The sequence below is a fragment of the Leucoraja erinacea genome, chromosome 15 (genome assembly GCF_028641065.1).
Source record: "Leucoraja erinacea ecotype New England chromosome 15, Leri_hhj_1, whole genome shotgun sequence".
Classification (NCBI taxonomy): domain Eukaryota; kingdom Metazoa; phylum Chordata; class Chondrichthyes; order Rajiformes; family Rajidae; genus Leucoraja; species Leucoraja erinaceus.
The window spans coordinates 31,850,262-31,866,687 of NC_073391.1; the positions used below are offsets into that span (position 1 = coordinate 31,850,262).

General features: G+C 45.7%; 1 protein-coding gene across 1 annotated transcript in view; it reads left to right on the plus strand.

Moving 5' to 3' along the window:
• The window catches only part of hpse2 (heparanase 2), a 145,331-nt gene that overhangs the window by 79,395 nt on the left and 49,510 nt on the right, over positions 1 to 16,426 (plus strand). Inside the window, exons 5-6 of the mRNA XM_055647039.1 lie at positions 1,108 to 1,279; positions 14,294 to 14,341. Of these exons, the coding sequence (XP_055503014.1) occupies positions 1,108 to 1,279; positions 14,294 to 14,341 (220 nt within the window). The remainder of the gene's footprint in view (positions 1 to 1,107; positions 1,280 to 14,293; positions 14,342 to 16,426) is intronic.

The window sequence follows — 16,426 nt, forward strand, 5'->3', positions numbered from 1 at the left end:
CAATAAATGTGTATGGTATGTTTGCCTTCGTTGGTTGGGCAAATGAGTACAGCATCAGGAAGTCATGTTTCAGCCTTATAGGACTTTGGCTTGGTTGCATTTGGAGCATTGTGTGCGATTCTGGTCACCCCATTACAGGGAGGCTGTGGAGGCTGTGGAAAGGATGCAGAAGGTGTTTACCAGAATGATTGTGTAGGAATACTACAGATGCTAGTTTATACCAAAGACAGACATAAAATGCTGGAATTACTCAGTGGGTCAGGCAGCGTCTCAGGAGAAAAGGAATAGATGACGTTTCAGGTCGGAATTCCGAGAGAGGGTTCCGACTCAAAATGTTACCTATTCCTTTTTACCAGAATGATGCTTGGCTTAGAGGGTATTACGAAGGAGAGGTTTCTCTGGAACACCAGAAGCTGAGGATTGATCTGATAGAAGTGTGTAAAATTACGAGATGCATATTTAGGGAAGACTCTTTTCCCAGGGTGGGAATGTCAAGGACTTGAGGGCATAGCTTTAAGGTGAGGGGGGGGTGAAGTTTAAAGGAAATGTGTAGGCCAGGTTTTTTTTTTTTAACGCAATGAGTGGAGGGTGCCTGGAATGTGCTACCAGGGGTGGTGGTGGGGGCAGATAGCTTTAAAGAGTCTTTTAGTTAGGCATATGCAGGGAATGCTGGGCTATGGATCAGGTGCAGGCAAAGGAGATTAGTTTGACTTAGTTTAGAGTTTAGGGATTAGTTTTTATACAGCATGGAAACAGGCCATTCGGCCCTCCGATTCCACACCAACCATGATCACCCATACACCAGTTCTATCCTCACCACTGGGAACAATTTACAGAAGCCAATCAACCTACAAACCCCCACGTCTTTGGAGTGTGGGAGGAAACCGGAGCACCAGCGAAAACCCAAGAGGTCACGAGGAGAACGTACCAACTCCACGCAGATGGCACCGGTAGTCAGGATTGAACCCGGGTTTCTGGTGCTGTCAGGCAGCAACTCTACCACCCCAATGGGCAGCATGTTGGGCACAGACATTGCGGGCCAAAGAGTCTGGGTCCTGTGCTGTCCAGCTAATTATTGTTGGTGACCTGCTATGTTTCCACCTGCAGAGCCCAACAGCTACCGATCAATGGTGGGGAGGACTATCAACGGGAGCCGGCTTGGGAAGGACTACGTTCAGCTCAAGAACCTGCTTCAGTCCGTCCGGTTCTACACTAAAGCCAGCCTGTACGGGCCCAACATAGGCCGACCGCGAAGGAACGCAGCGGGACTGCTGGACAGGTGAGTTCCCAGCCACCCTGGTGTCCGAGTCCACCCCAGGTGGAAACACTTTACTCCGCCACTTCCGAGCTTACTCCAAAATGTAGAGGTTTTACTGTAAACCTAATGTCACGCAACTCGACTAACAGTCAAGTCAAGTCAGTGAAATGAAAAGTGGCAATGCTTGCGGATAGTGCAAAAAACTACAAAACAGAATGGAACAGAATCAGTAATTACACATTTGTGCGGGGAAAAAAGAAAAACAGCAATTATAAAAAGACACCACACAGCAGTAAATTGTTACAGTAAGTTAGTCCCTGGTGAGATAGGAGTTTCCAGTCCTAATGGCCACTGGGAGAAACTCCTCATCCTCTCTGTTTTCACAGCATGGCAACGGAGGCGTTTCCCTGACCGTAGCAGCTGGAACAGTCTGTGCTGGGGTGGAAGGGGTCCCCCATAATGTTGCTCTAGTTAAGGAGAAGATTCTGTCTGCGTTTTTCTGACCCGTGGCATTCTCCAGCACCTTGGGTCGATCTTTCCTACTTTTGGAGTCTGATGACACGGGAGAGGATTCTAAAACCAGAGGGCTTTGGACTTCAAACCTCGGCTCAGGAAAAAGCAGATTCCTTGGAAAGTGGATTGATTGGAAACTTGGAGTCGGGCAGGGGACGAGTAAAATTTGTGCTTGACAGCAGATCTGCTCCACTCCCTTGTCATTAAGTCGGAAAGGGTGCAGAAGAGATTCACCAGGATGTTACCTGGGCTTGCAGGCTTGAGTTACAGGGAAATGTTAGATGGCCTGGGACTTTTTTCTTTGGAACAAGGGAGGCAGAGGAATGACCTTATTGAGGTGTGCTAGATCATGAGGGGCATGGACACAGAGAATGCTCACAGTCTTTTACCCAGGGGGTAGAGGATTCTAATACTCGTGGGAACAGGCTGAAGGTGAGTGAGCACAGAGACCTCGGGGGCAACCTTTTCACTCGGAGGTTAGTCCATGTCTGGAATGAACTGCCAGAGAGAGCAGATACACTTACGACTTTTAAAGGACATTTGGAAAATATATGGATTGGACGGGGTTTAGATGGCTACAGGTCAAATGCAGGCAAATTGAACCAGCCCATTATGCCAACTTGTTCAGCATGGACAAGGTGGGCCGAAGGGCCTGTTTCCATGCACCATGACTCTGATTAGACCTTGCCGCCCCCCTCTCTCGGCCTGCCAGCTCTGAGGGAAGTGGCCCCTTAACAGCGCAACGTTTCAAACTTCAAAAACTGCAGCCTTTTGCAAGACTGCCGATGGACAGGAAGTGTTTGACAATTACCAGTAACTGGGAAACATCACCTCTGAAAGGCCATGTGCACTGAAGGATTTTGTATTTACGACCATGAAATTCCTCTTTATAACCACCCGCCAAAGAGGGAATATGTACAGCGGTTCTTCCAGAAAACAGATGTGCTCCACGGAGTTCTGGTGTGAAGTGGCCACAGCCTTCAGTGTGAATGCCTCCCCTGTAAAGTCGTACTTTGCAAAGGCTGGAAAGAAAACACCGCACGTCTCCGAGCCTGGAAAGCAATCTGTGCATTCTGAACAGTGCAGCAGATTTGACTCATGGAGTCACGCAACATGGCAGTAGGCCCTTCGGCCCACCGGGACCATGCTGGCTGCCAACCACCCATCTACTCCAATGCTAGGTGTAATGGTAGAGTTGCTGCCTTACAGCACCAGAGACCCGCGTTCTATCCTGACGATGGGTGCTGTTAGTGGGGTGTTTGTACGGTCTCCCGTGTGGGGCCAGTCAAATCAAACTGTATATGAGTCCAATCAAGTCCTACACAAATACAACAGGTAGTGCAAAGAGAAAAATACAAGAGTGCAGAATATAGTGTTACAGTGTTACAGCTGCAGAGAAAATGTTGTTTGAAAAAAGTGCAAGGTCCGCAATGAGGGAGGTTGGAAGATCGAACTTCACTCTAGTTTATGGGAGGGCTGTTCAGTAGTCTGATAATAGTGGGGAAGAAGCTGATCCTGATCTGGCGGTATGTTCTTTCAAGCCCAATGGAATGACTGGAGAAGAGGGAATGAGCGGGGTGCAAGTTGTCCTTAATTATGTAGATTGCTTTCCTGAGGTAGCGTGGTGTAGATGGAGTCGATGAGGGGTGTGATGGAGACTGGTTTGTGTGATGAACAGGCTACTTGCATGTGGGAGACTGTAGTATTTCTCCCTAACACCCATCTCTGGTAATGGAGTCACACACAACTGAAACCAGCCCAATTTTACAATGCCGACCAAGTTGCCCCATCTACGCTAGTCTTACCTGCCCGTGTTTGGCCCATATCCATCCAGAACCTTTCTTATCCATGTACCTGTTCAAATGTCTTTTAAGTGTTGTTGTAGTACCAGCTCAATTACCTCCACTGGCGGCTCGTTCCATATACCTTGGTGTGAAAATGTTGCCCTTCAGGTTTCTATTAAATCTCTCCGCTCTCAACTTAAAGCTATGCCCTCTGTTTCTTGATTCCACTACTCTGAGTCAAAAGATGGCTTGTTGGGATATCTGTTCCATTGCCCTAACCTAGAAGCCCATTAAGGGCATTGAAATTGTGGAATATTGACTATGTGGAAGTCATAGCCACCGATGGTGTTGGAGGCCAAATCTATTTGCATTTTTAAAGTGGAGATTGATAGGTTCTTGAATACTAAGGGCGGCAAAGGTCACTGGGAGAAGGCAGAAGAATGAGAGGGAAAGATGGATCAGCCATGATTGAACAGCGGAGCAGACTTGATGGGCAGAATGGCCTAATTGTGCTCCTATTTATTATGAACATATGAAATGATGTGCGCAAGAGAAGAATATCTAGGCAAGCGTTTGAATTGCCAAGGTTTCTGATGAATGGGATCAGTAGAGCCCAGTACCCATGGTTGGGAGGGGCTTGGTGGGCTGAAGGGAGTGCTTCTGTCCTAATCACTCTCTGACGATAGCCTCATCGTGCAGGAGAAAGTAATTAGTTTCAGGGAAATTTTTAGGTGAGTAACAGTGAAGGTAAACCTGACTTTGGAAGGAAATTTTCCAATATATTTTACAAGCTGAGGGGGCCATGTTTTATTGTCCACTGCTAGTTAGTCTTGAAAGTCTTGTTAGTCTTGTTCCACTAGTTTAGTTTAGTTTGGTTTAGAGATACAGCACGGAAACAGGCCCTTCGGCCCACCAAGTACGCGCCGACCAGCAATCCCCGCACATTAACGCTATCCTGCACACATTAAGAACAATTTATACATTTACCAAGCCAATTAACCTACAAACCTGTACATCTTTGGAATGTGGGAGGAGACCAAAGATATCTGAGAAAACCCACGCAGGTCACAGGGAGAACGTACAAACTCCGTACAGACAGCACTCGTAGTCGGAATCAAACCTGGGTCTCCGGCGTTGTAAGGCAGCAACTCTACCGCTGCGCCACCGTGCCGCCCTATTAGTGGGAGAGTCTAGAACCAGAGGGTATAGCCTCAAAATAAAAGGAATTTGCCTTGGTGCTCCGCCCACAAATAACAACATGACATACAGTAACAGTTACGAATGACTCAGAAAACACTAAACATTAATAATAATAAAACATTAATGATAAAACACCATTGATCAAGCATGTGAACAAACAAAATACCAGATCAAAGGGAGGCTACAGATTTTTGGTTGTTGAGTTTGAGCAACAACTTGTGAATAAAACTTGTGGATTTTAAGGCAGAGATTGACAAATACTTGATTGATAAGGATGTCAAGGGTTATGGGAAGAAGGCAGGAGAATGGCGTTCAGAAGAAAAGGTAGATCAGCCATGATTGAATGGCGGGGTAGACTGGATGGGCCAAATGTCCTAATTCTGTTCCTATGACATGATTTATGGAGAGAACGGCAGAATATTCCCAAATTAGCATGGTATGTGACTCGGCGAGAAATCTGCATTTTGATTCTTGATTCACCTACTCTAGCTATAAGACTCTGTGCATTTACCCTATCAATGGTCATGGTTTTCAGGCCCTCGTACCTCGTTCCCGATGGTAGGAGCAAAATAATTGTGTGACCAGGGTGGTGTGGATCTTTGATGATATTAGCTGTCTTTTTGAGGTAGTGTCTCCTGCTGATAGTTTCAATGGTGGGGAGGTCAGTATCCGTGATGCACTGGGCAGAGTCTACCATTCTCTATAATCTCCTTTGTTACTGGGTGTTTGAGTCGCCAAACCAACCAGGCAGTGTGCTCTCGACCGTATACCTGCAGAGCTCCAATAGTATATCCTTTAGGTTCAGGTTTATAATTATCACATATACCTAGGTACAGTGAACAGCTTTGTGTAACTGGCTATTCAAATAGATCAGATAATATGTGTAGGATGGAACTGCAGGTGCTGGTTTAAACTGAAGATGGACACAAAATGCTAGAGTAACTAAGCGGGTCAGACAGCATCTCTGGATAGAAGGAATGGGTGACGTATCGCGTCAAGAGCCTTCTTCAGACTGAGTTAGGGGCGAGGGATATATATACAATGGATATATTCAGTTCAAACATAACTACAATAGAGAGAGACATAGCGAAGGTACAGAGTGCAGGATATACTGTAGTTCTCAGCATTGTAGTGCATCAGTTCCATAGACAAAGTCCAATGACCGCAATGAGGTAGAGGTGAATTTAACAGTACCCTAGCTTATGGAAGGACCGTTCAGAAGCCTGATAATGGAGGGAAAGAAACTGTTCCTGAGGCTTGTGGTGTGCATTTTCAAGCTTCTGTATCTACTGCCGGATGGGAGCAGGGAGAAGAAGGAATGCAACATGATGCAGTGTTATACGGTGGTCATGGAGCAAATGAACATTAAAGTGAGAGGTGAGAGGTCAACCAAATGTTGCTTTGCCGAAAGCATCTGCCTCAAGCAGGTGGCATCTATCATCAAAGATCGCCCACCAACCCAGTAAGACCCTCTTCTCGCTGCTACTGTTGGACAGGAGGTTCAGAACGTTGAAGTCTCCACACCACCAGGTTCAAGAACAGTTCAGCAGTAGATCATGTATGTCCCCATATATGTCCTGCTGGACCAGACAAATGTCAACATATTGTGTTCAGAGTGTGTTGCCAGGACTTTTACATGGATGTTGCCAGGACTGGTGGACCTGAGCGTTAGGGAGATGTTGAGCAGGCTGGGACTTTATTCCTTGGAGCGCAGGAGGATGAGGAGGGGTGATCTTATAGAGCTGTATAAGATCACGAGAGGAATAGATAGGGTAAATGCACAGTCTTTCACCCATAGCTGGTGAATTGAGAACCAGAGGACATAGGTTTAAGATGAGGGTGGAAAGATTTAATAGGAACTTGAGAGGCAACTTTTTTACACAAATGGTAGTAGGTATGTGGAAGAAGCTGCCGGGGAAGCTAGTTGAAGCAGGTACTTTCACAATGCTTAGAAACATTTGGACAGGTACATGGATACAACAGGCTTAGCGGGATATGGACTAAACGCGGGCAGCTGGGACTAGTGTAGGTGGGGCATGTTGGTCAGTATGGGTAGGTTGGGCCGAAGGGCCTGTTTTCACGCTGTATTACTCTATGACTCTATGGCGTAACTCTCTCATGAAGGCTGGATCTCTCATGTTAGGCCGACAGGTTCATATCAATGGCAAGGCAAGGTTCTGCTGTGATTCCTCAGCCAGAGCACAGAAGGGGTTAATCACAACACAGAACAGTGCGCTCTACATTGCCACAGGCTTGTATAAACTTTTACTAGAAATCAATGGGGCTTTTGGGAAACCAAGCCCTTGATCCTAACTCTAATGAAAAACATTAACACACCAAGCTTTTTGAATCAGCCCTCTCCTCAAGTCTTAATTTAAACAAAACTCTTCAGTGGATTTTGCTTTTGTTGGCTTGAGTTTTTGCAAATCAGAATAAAAATGTGGCGATGATAGTTCCTCCTGCCTCTCCTGTTTAACGATGGAACATGGGCGGCACAATGGCACAGCTGGGCGGCACAGCGGCGCAGCTGGTAGAGCCGCTGCCTCACAGCGCCAGAGTCCCGGGTTCGACCCTGATCTCAGGTGCTTTCTGTGTGGAGTTTGCACATTCTCCCTGTGGTTTTTCACCCCACTTCCAAAAGACTTGTGGGTTTGTAAGTTAATCGACCTCTGTAAAATTGCCCCTAGTGTGTAAGGAGTGGATGAGAAAGTGGGATAACATAGAACTGGTGTGAACGGGTGATCGATGGTCATCATGGACTTGGTGGGCAAAAGGGCTTGTTTCCATGCTGCATCTCTAAACTAAACACGAGCAATGAGAGACATGTTGATCATTGCCAATTGCTTATATGGGGGAGAGGGAGACAGTTATTAATTTGGCTTTCATTATGCTTTACCCAGGTATAAATCAGGTTAAAGGGTAGGAAACTTTACCCCATTAAGTTGGTTTAGCTTAGTTTAGAGATGCAGCATAGAAACAGGCCCTTCGGCCCAGGGCCGTCTTGACAGCATTATATGCCCCCGGGCAAAGCAGTGCACTGGGGCCTCTGCACTTCCAGTCTCTTTAAGCTGAATCAAATATGCCTGTTCTTGTTCTTCTCCGTTTTCATGTTCTACATATCAATGCAAAAAAAAAAAAAAAATTCTCCTGCATGCTGCCTGCCAAAATCTCACCTTCATACAGCATCATTTTGTTTTTCACTGTATCTTACAACCAGTCCCTTATTCTGGTGCTGTCATCTTTCCTTAATTATACTTTGAGCCATTGTGTAAATTTTCAAATCCCTTTTGCTGATTTTCCAAAATATTTCACGAGGGTGACCAATGTGATGCAGATGTAATCTTGCTAACGCACACATTATTTTCCAAGAAATACTTGGCTTTAACCATGATTACATATTGATACTGAATACAAATTAGTCTTTTGGAGAACAGAGTCTACATTTAAAATCATATGTGTCAATTTATATTCATAGGTTGAATGTGTACATGCAATATGTGCAATGAATAGGTATATGTATTAACTCTCATGCATGCAGAACAGATTAACTCACGCTAGCATTATATTCTGCTTAATTTATTGCCACATTATGTTCGGCATTATGGGCCGAAGGACCTGCTCCTGTACTGTACCGTTCTATGTTCCATGTGTCTTTCTGTCACCTGAGTGTATGTGTGCTTGTGTCTATTTGTATGTATCTTAGTAACTGTCACTGCATCAATGTATGTGTGTATATTTATCTGTGTATGTGTCTGTGTGTGGGTCTGTGTTTGTGTATATCTGTATTTGTGTATGTGTCTGTCTCAGTATGTGTGTCATTATCTCTGTGTGTCTCTATTTGTGTGTGAAGATTTTTCTTGTGTTTGTATGTCTGTGTGTGTCTATTTGTGTGTGTGTTGTCTGTGTATGTTTCTCTCTCTGCATGTGTGTGATGATCCCTAAGTGTGCCTGTGTTTGTGTACGTCTGTATGTGTGTATCTATTTGTGTGTATCCATGTTTTTGCATCTGTGTGTATGGGTGTACATTTAACCGAGTTCGTGCCTGCATTTGTGTGGGCATTGCAATGTGTGTGGCTGTGTTGTATATACAGTACATTGGAACATTCTGAGATTATGAAAAATGGCTGTATAAAATTTTCTTCCCAAGAGTAGTGGCAAGTGCATTAGTAAGTCCAACTATGCTCTGCCAGTAACACAGCAATTCCTCAGTTGTAACCTTGCAGTGTGATATTGGCTTATCAGAGGATAATGAGGGATATGACTATAATTGTATGAGGGAAGCTAAAGCAGTTTGAGCAAAGCCATCCCATCGAGTCGGCCGCCCTTCTCCCTTATAACATTATACAGGACCAGAGATAATCAGTCCTCTGTTGGCTGGAAATCAGCCGCACATTTCTCCACAGCCCACTGAATGGTAAATGAGTCCATTAAATGAGCCAGCTCACCAATATAATTGTTGTGGTGACCTCTCACTCTTGGAAATCACTCTGAAGAGAAGCATCGGCTCATCTGTATACACCCAGTGAACCAAACCTTGTTCCTGTCTCATAATTGTCTCTGTTCAGTTGCCAGGAATTCTATTTGACACTTTTTTTGCGAAGAATAATGTGCTGATATCGGAATCCCAAATCCAGATTTCCCCCCCCCCTGGTATTGTGTGGCAACCACTTTGTAACACAAAGTACAAAGGAGGTTTGCCAGAATGATGCCTGGGTTAGAAGGTATTAGCTACAGAGTGAGGTTAGACAGATTTGGATTGTTTTCTCTGGAAAGCCGGAGATGTGTACAGAAGTATATAAAATTTGAGAGGCATTGATAGGGTAGACGGTCAAAATCTTTTTTCCAGGATTGAAATATAAAATACTAGAAGCTGTAGCTTTAAGGTAAGAGGGGCAAGGTTTAAAGGAGAGGTGTGGAGTAAGGTTTTTACACAGAGGGCGGTGGGTGCCTGGAATGTGTCGCCAAGGGTTTAAGAGTTTTTAAAGATATGCAGGGAGTGGATGGATATAGATTATATGCAGGCAGATATGAGTTAGCACAGACGTTGTGGGCCGACGGCTTGTTCCTGTGCCATATAGTTCTACAGATAGACACAAAAGGCTGGAGTAACTCAGCAGGTCAGGCAGCATTTCTGGAGAAAAAGTATTGGTGACTAGGTAAAGTTTCGGGTGAGAAATCTTCTTCAGACTGAAAGATAGCGGTTGGGTGAGGGGGAAGGGGGTGGAAACTGGAGGCGAGGAAAGGCCAGGCCAAATCAGGGCTGGCAAACGATAACCTCATAATGGGTGGAGTCCATAATGACCCGTTGTTGGCTGGGGAAGATGTGCTAACGAGGGGGGTATAAGGATGCAAACTGTGGATCTGGTAGGATGAGTAGAGTGGGGGAGGGAATGCAGGAGTTATTTGAAATTGGAGAAATCAACATTCATACCGCTGGGTTGTATGTAGGGGTTGGCAACTGTTCTGTATTAGCCGGGACATCGGGTATATTGGGCTAAATTGGTTTGATCCATACAGAACTGGTATTTCACTGCTACTACTCAGGTCGAGGGGACTGTCGGGTCGGAGCGCCGGGTCTGGCCCCTCCTCACCCGTCCCAACGTAGTACAGCCCATGGAGTCAGCAGCCCAGCCAGCTGTCCGACCTTCAGACCTTTGCTTACCATCGACACCACCACCCTGCCTTCTCATGGCCGATCATCGGTTCATAATTTGAGGAAGGACATTCTTGCTATTGAGAGAGTGCAGCGTAGGTTTACAAGGTTAATTCCCGGGATGGCGGGACTGTCATATGCTGAGAGAATGGAGCAGCTGGGCTTGTACACTCTGGAGTATAAAAGGATGAGAGGATATCTTATTGAAACATATAAGATTTTTAAGGGTTTGGACACGCTGGAGGCAGGAAACATGTTCCCGATGTTGGGGGAGTCCAGAACCAGGGGCCACAGTTTAAGAGTAAGGGGTAAGCCATTTAGAACGGAGACGAGGAAATATTTTTTCGCACAGAGAGTTGTGAGAGTGTGGAATTCTCTACCTCAGAGGGCGGTGGAGGCAGGTTCTCTGGTTGCTTTCAAGAGAGAGCTGGATAGGGCTCTTAAAGATAGTGGAGTCAGGGGATATGGGGAGAAGGCAGGAACGGGGTACTGATTGGGGATGATCAGCCATGATCACATTGAATGGCGGTGCTGACTCGAAGGGCCGAATGGCCTACTCCTGCACCTATTGTCTATTATCTATTGTCATGAGTTAGATGGGGTGCCGGACTTTGCGCGTGATGTCGCGTGGCCCGGGCCAAAACTGACCGACCGGCTGGGCTTTGTGTGCAGTCCAGCACCCGGGCCAATTCATTATTCACCTAGCCACGGCGGAGTCGGGCAACGAATTGCCGTCGGGAATTTGTCCCTTATTTGGGAGTGAGAAAGTTGGCAACTCTAGTTGTACACCCAAGTTAAATATAAGGTGCTGTTCCTCTAATTTGACTGCAGCCTCACTCTGACAGTGGACGAGGCCCAGGCCACAAAAGTCAGTGTGGGAATCACTCCAGCATTTTCTGTCCATCTTCAGTATAAACTAGCATCTACAGTTCCTTCTTCCTACACATTCTGTACTGTTCTATGTTGTATATGTCTGCCTGGATCTGGAACCTTCCCTTCACTGGCAAGGCAGCCTAGGTAGATTCAAGGAATCTCATTAAATAAAAAATATATTTAGCTTGAGGGTACCTTGCCACACATTCACATCTGTTGGTTTTCAGCGCCTGTACCTTCATAATGGTTGCCCCATTACAAGAGTTAGAAATTAATTCTAACTCTTGTAATAGTTTAACTTGTTAAAAGTGCCAGTTAATGATGAGCCACCCTCTTTAAGATGATTGCTTTTCCTGTGTTAAAGGAACCTGGGCAGTCACAGCTAACTGCAATTTAACTATATAAAAATATTTTCCAACCCCATCCCAGGTGTTCATTGCTTCGACTGTGTTTGTTTATGGCCTAGACTGCCTGCTCATAATCCCTTCACACATGTTGTGGGCTGTGCCTTTCTATTAGAGGAGCGCAGGCACCAACAAATGGGCACCAAGTGCTGGAGTAACTCAGCAGGTCAGGCAGCATCTCTGGAGGGAATGGATAGGTGATGTTTCGAGCCGGCATCCTTTATCAGACTGCCGAGTGGCACAGCTGTAGAGTTGATGCCTTACAGCACCAGAGATCCGAGTTCAATCTTGCCTACGGGTGATTCCTTTACTCCAAGTCTTCTGGATTCCTCCCATATTCCAAAAACATGCTGGTTTGTAGGTTAATTGGCTACTGTAAATTAAATTGTCCCTAGTGTGTAGGATGGTACCATTGTAAGGAATGATCGTTGGTCGGCACAGACTCAGTGGGCCGAAGGGCCTTTTTCCATGTATAGGAAGGAACTGCAGATGTTAGTTTATACGGAAGATAGACACAAAATGCTGGAGTAACTCAATGGGTTTAGGCAGCATCAGATGCTGTCTGACCCGCTGAGTTACTCCAGCATTTGGGGCCTTTTTCCACTTTGTATCTTTAAAAGTCTAAATAAAAAGTTTATAAAAGTTCAGACCTTGAGTTACTCCAGCATTTTGTGCCTATCTTTGGCTTCTGTCTCTGTTGTCTGGTTCTATGTTTCTAAGTATCTCTCTGGGTCTCCAAGTATCAATTCATATTGCAGTGCCTTTAGGAAGAGCCCCAGTTAACCTGTCTGACTTTAGAGTCCTTTGCTGAGAGAGCCAGGTGTTATGGGGAAAGTTTGAATCATTCATCATATCGGTGGGCTGTAATTAGCAGGAGGGATGTGGTCTTATGCTGGCCTTGTCTATTAACTGGACAATGGCGATAGATCATGCAAGAGACACAGATGAGGCTGTCTGCAGAGGCTGAGAGAGTATCAAAGCCCTGCTGCTCTGAAGTTTGCTGGCCTGTCTTGCGTTCCTCCTGGTTGGTGCCTTTGATAACAGTGTTGAAGACAGAAGAAGTACCTGACCATCAGGCTAGAGGGTCTGACGGTGCTTTACCTCAAGGCCTTGAGGGCTGAGAAGACACGTCTATTACAGTCATTTTACCATTCACATTCTTGACATACTCTCGCGGATGTTACATTGCAATTACATCCACAGATGGCAAAGGCCAGCTCGTTCGGCATTCACCTTTCCAAGAGTTTTAATTTGTTAGAGTTTAATTTGTTAGAAACAGGCCCTTCGGCCCACTGAGTCCGCGCCGGCCAGCAATCCCTGATACTAACACTATCCTACACACACTAGGGACTATTTACAATTTTACCTAGCCAATTAGCCTATAAACCTGTAAGTCTTTGGAGGGTGGGAGGAAACCGTGGCTTCCGGAGAAAGCCTACGTGGTTACAGTGAGAATGTACAAACTCCGTACAGACAACACCCGTAGACAGGATCGAACCCTGGTCTCTGGCGCTGTGAGGCAGCAACTCTACCACTGTGCCACCACGCCACCCAGTTTTATTCAAATAACTTATTTTTCTTATCATGGCCAGCAATTGTTGGGTGGATTGAATGATTCCATGAAAAGGTGGTGAGCTGCCTGCTTGAACTGCCACCGTTCTTCTGGCAACAGGGAGCTCCTGGGTTCAGTCTCATCAAAGTCCAAGAAATTATGATAGGTTTCCAAGTTATGGAGTCATAGAGCTGTATAGTACAGGAGCAGGCCCTTCGGCCCACCTTGTCCATGCTGACTATGTCAGTCATGTTAGTTAGGTTAATACTAACTAGGGCTGCACGGTGGCGGAGTGGTAGTGTCACTACCTTACAGTGCCAGAGACCCAGGTGCTGTCTGTACGGAGTTTCTACTTTCTCCCTGTGACCGTGTGGATTTTCTCTGGGTGCTAAGTCAGCTGATTGAGGTCGTTTTAGTAACAAGATATTTTCCTTGGAGTGCTGGAGACTGAGGGGAGATATGATAGAAGTATATAATATTATGCGAGGCATAGATAGAGTAGACAGTCAGATTGTAGATAGGGTAGACAATCAGAATTGTTTTACTCAGGTTGGAAATGTCAAAGATTAGAGGGTTTAGCTTTAAGATCAGAGGGGAAAAGCTTAAAGGAGATATGCGGGGCAAGATTATTACAGACTGTGGTAGATGCCTGGAACACGCTGTCAGGGGTGGTGGTGGTGGCAGATTAGATAGTGGCATTTAGGAAGGTTTTAGATAGGAAGGCAAGGAATGGAGGGATATAGATCATAAGACATTTGGACAGCTACATGGATAGGACAGTTTTAGTGAGCTATGGGCCAAGCATGGGCAGGTGGGACTAGTGTGGTCAACGTGGGCAAGTTGGGCCGGAGGACCAGTTTCCAAGCTATATGACTATGATCTATGGCATGCAGGCAGAGGACATTAGTTTAGCCAGGCATTAGGTTTAGCACCGACATTGTGGGCCAAAGAGCTTGTTTCTTTGCTGTGTTGCTCTATACTCTACACTAATATGTTTGGGGTTGGAAAACTGCTGTTTAATAACCAAAGCTTCTCATGTCTCAATCTGTTCCACAGGTTTATGAAGACAGCAGGAACAGTGATCAACGCGGTGACATGGCAACAGTAGGTATTTAACTTTTGTTAACCCTTTGGCAATTCCCATTCAGTGCATTTGCAATTAGCACCGTGCCTCAACCTTACCTTTAAGAACATGCTCGACATTTTCTGTAACAAGATACAGATGACTCCCTGAGTTACAGCTGTTTGGGCAACGGAAATTCATTCTTACAGAATTCACTCAAAAATATGAAATGCAGAAGGATATTCACTTTCAATTCACACAGGGAGATTGATTGATTGAAAGATATAGCATGGAAAAATGCCGCTGGCCCACCGAGTCCACGTTGACCATCGATCACCTGTTCACACTAGTTCTATGTTATTCCACTTTCTCATCCACTCCCTACACACCAGCGGCAGTTTACAGAGAGCCGATTAACCTACAAACCCACAAACTGGAGCACCCGGAGGAAACCACGCCTTCACAAGGTGAATACGCAAACTCCACCCAGACAGCATCCGAGGACAGGAACGAACCATCTGGCGATGTGAGGCAGTAGCTCTGTCAGCCCTTAATGCAAATTAATTGTATTTTTTGACATCTTGCCGCATGTGCGGATGTTGGTGCTTGATGAAAAATCACGAAATGGATTAATACCAAAGGTCGGCACAAGTGGTGCAGCTGGTAGCCTTGCTGCCTCACAGTGCCGGAGACCTAGGATCGATCCTGTCCTCAAGCACTCTCAGTGTGGAGTCTGCCAGTGACTGTGTACATTTCCTCTGGGTGCTCCGGTTTCCTCCCACATCCCAAAGACATGTGGTTTTGGCAGTTAATAAGGCCTTTGTAAATTGCCCCTAGTGTGTACTTGTTTTAAACCTCACCCATGTAAATATTTGTTTTTAGGATGAGAATCTAGAAACCATAGATACGGGAATCTTGAGCAAAAAACGATGTGTTGGGGGATCTCAGTGGGTCAGCCAGAATCTGGGAGATTTAGGTTATTGTCACGCGTACCGAGGTACAGCGAAAAACTTTGCTTTGCATGCTATCTAATCAGATCAGATGCATAGATCCATCAAGTCAAACTCAAGTACAATAGGTACAGCAAGGGGGAAGGTACAGAGTGCAGGATATAGTTCTCAGCATCGTAGCGTATCAGTTCCAGAGACAAAGTCCAATGTACACAATGGGGTAGAGGTGAATCGGACAGTACCTGAGCTTGTAGTTGAACCATTGAGAAGCCTGATAACAGTGGGGAAGAAACTGTTCCTGAGTCTGGTGGCGCACACTGTCAAGCTTCTGTACCTTCTGCCGACGGAAGCAAATGGGACAAGTCTTTGATTATGTTGGCTGCTTTTCAGAGGCACCGTGAAGTGTAGATGGAGTCAATGGTGGGAAGTCTGGTCTGTGGGATAGACTGGGCTACATCTACAATTTCTTGTGGTTGTGGCAGAGCTGTTTCCAACTAAGCTGTGATGCAACCCGACAGTATAGTTTCAATGGAGCATCTGTAGCGGTTCTAAGACTCATAGGAAGTGGAGGCATTGGTGTGGTTTCTTGACTGTCACATCAATGCAGATTGTCCACAACAGATCATTGGTAATGTTAACGCCAAGGAACTTGAAGCTCTCAACAATTTCCACCACAGCACCATGGATGCTGACTGGGCATGTTTTCCATCACTCTTCCTAGCTCTTTCATCTTGCTGACATTGGGGGAGAGGTTGTTGTCCTGACACCGTTACTAAGATCTCTTTCTCTTTGCTATACACCATGGGGTAATGGAGGGAGATACACAGTACATCTATGCAGGTAAAAACAAAGGCAGAGTTGCCGGAGTAAGTCAGTGGGTCATTCCTGTAGAACATGCGTAGGTGACATTTTGGATCGGGGCCCTTCTTCGGACTCTGAAGTCAACTATTCATGTTCTCCAGAGATGATGCCTGACCCGTTGAGTTATTCCAGCACTTTGTATCTTTTATGTAAACCAGCATCTGCAGTTCCTTGTGTCTCCACATCTGTGGAGGGAATGGAGCGAGTAGATTTTGGATTGGGATCCTTATTCGGACTCCAGACCTTTAGAGTTAAAAGATCTTACAGCATGGAAACAGGCCCTTCAGCCCAACTTACCCATGTCAGCCAAGGTGC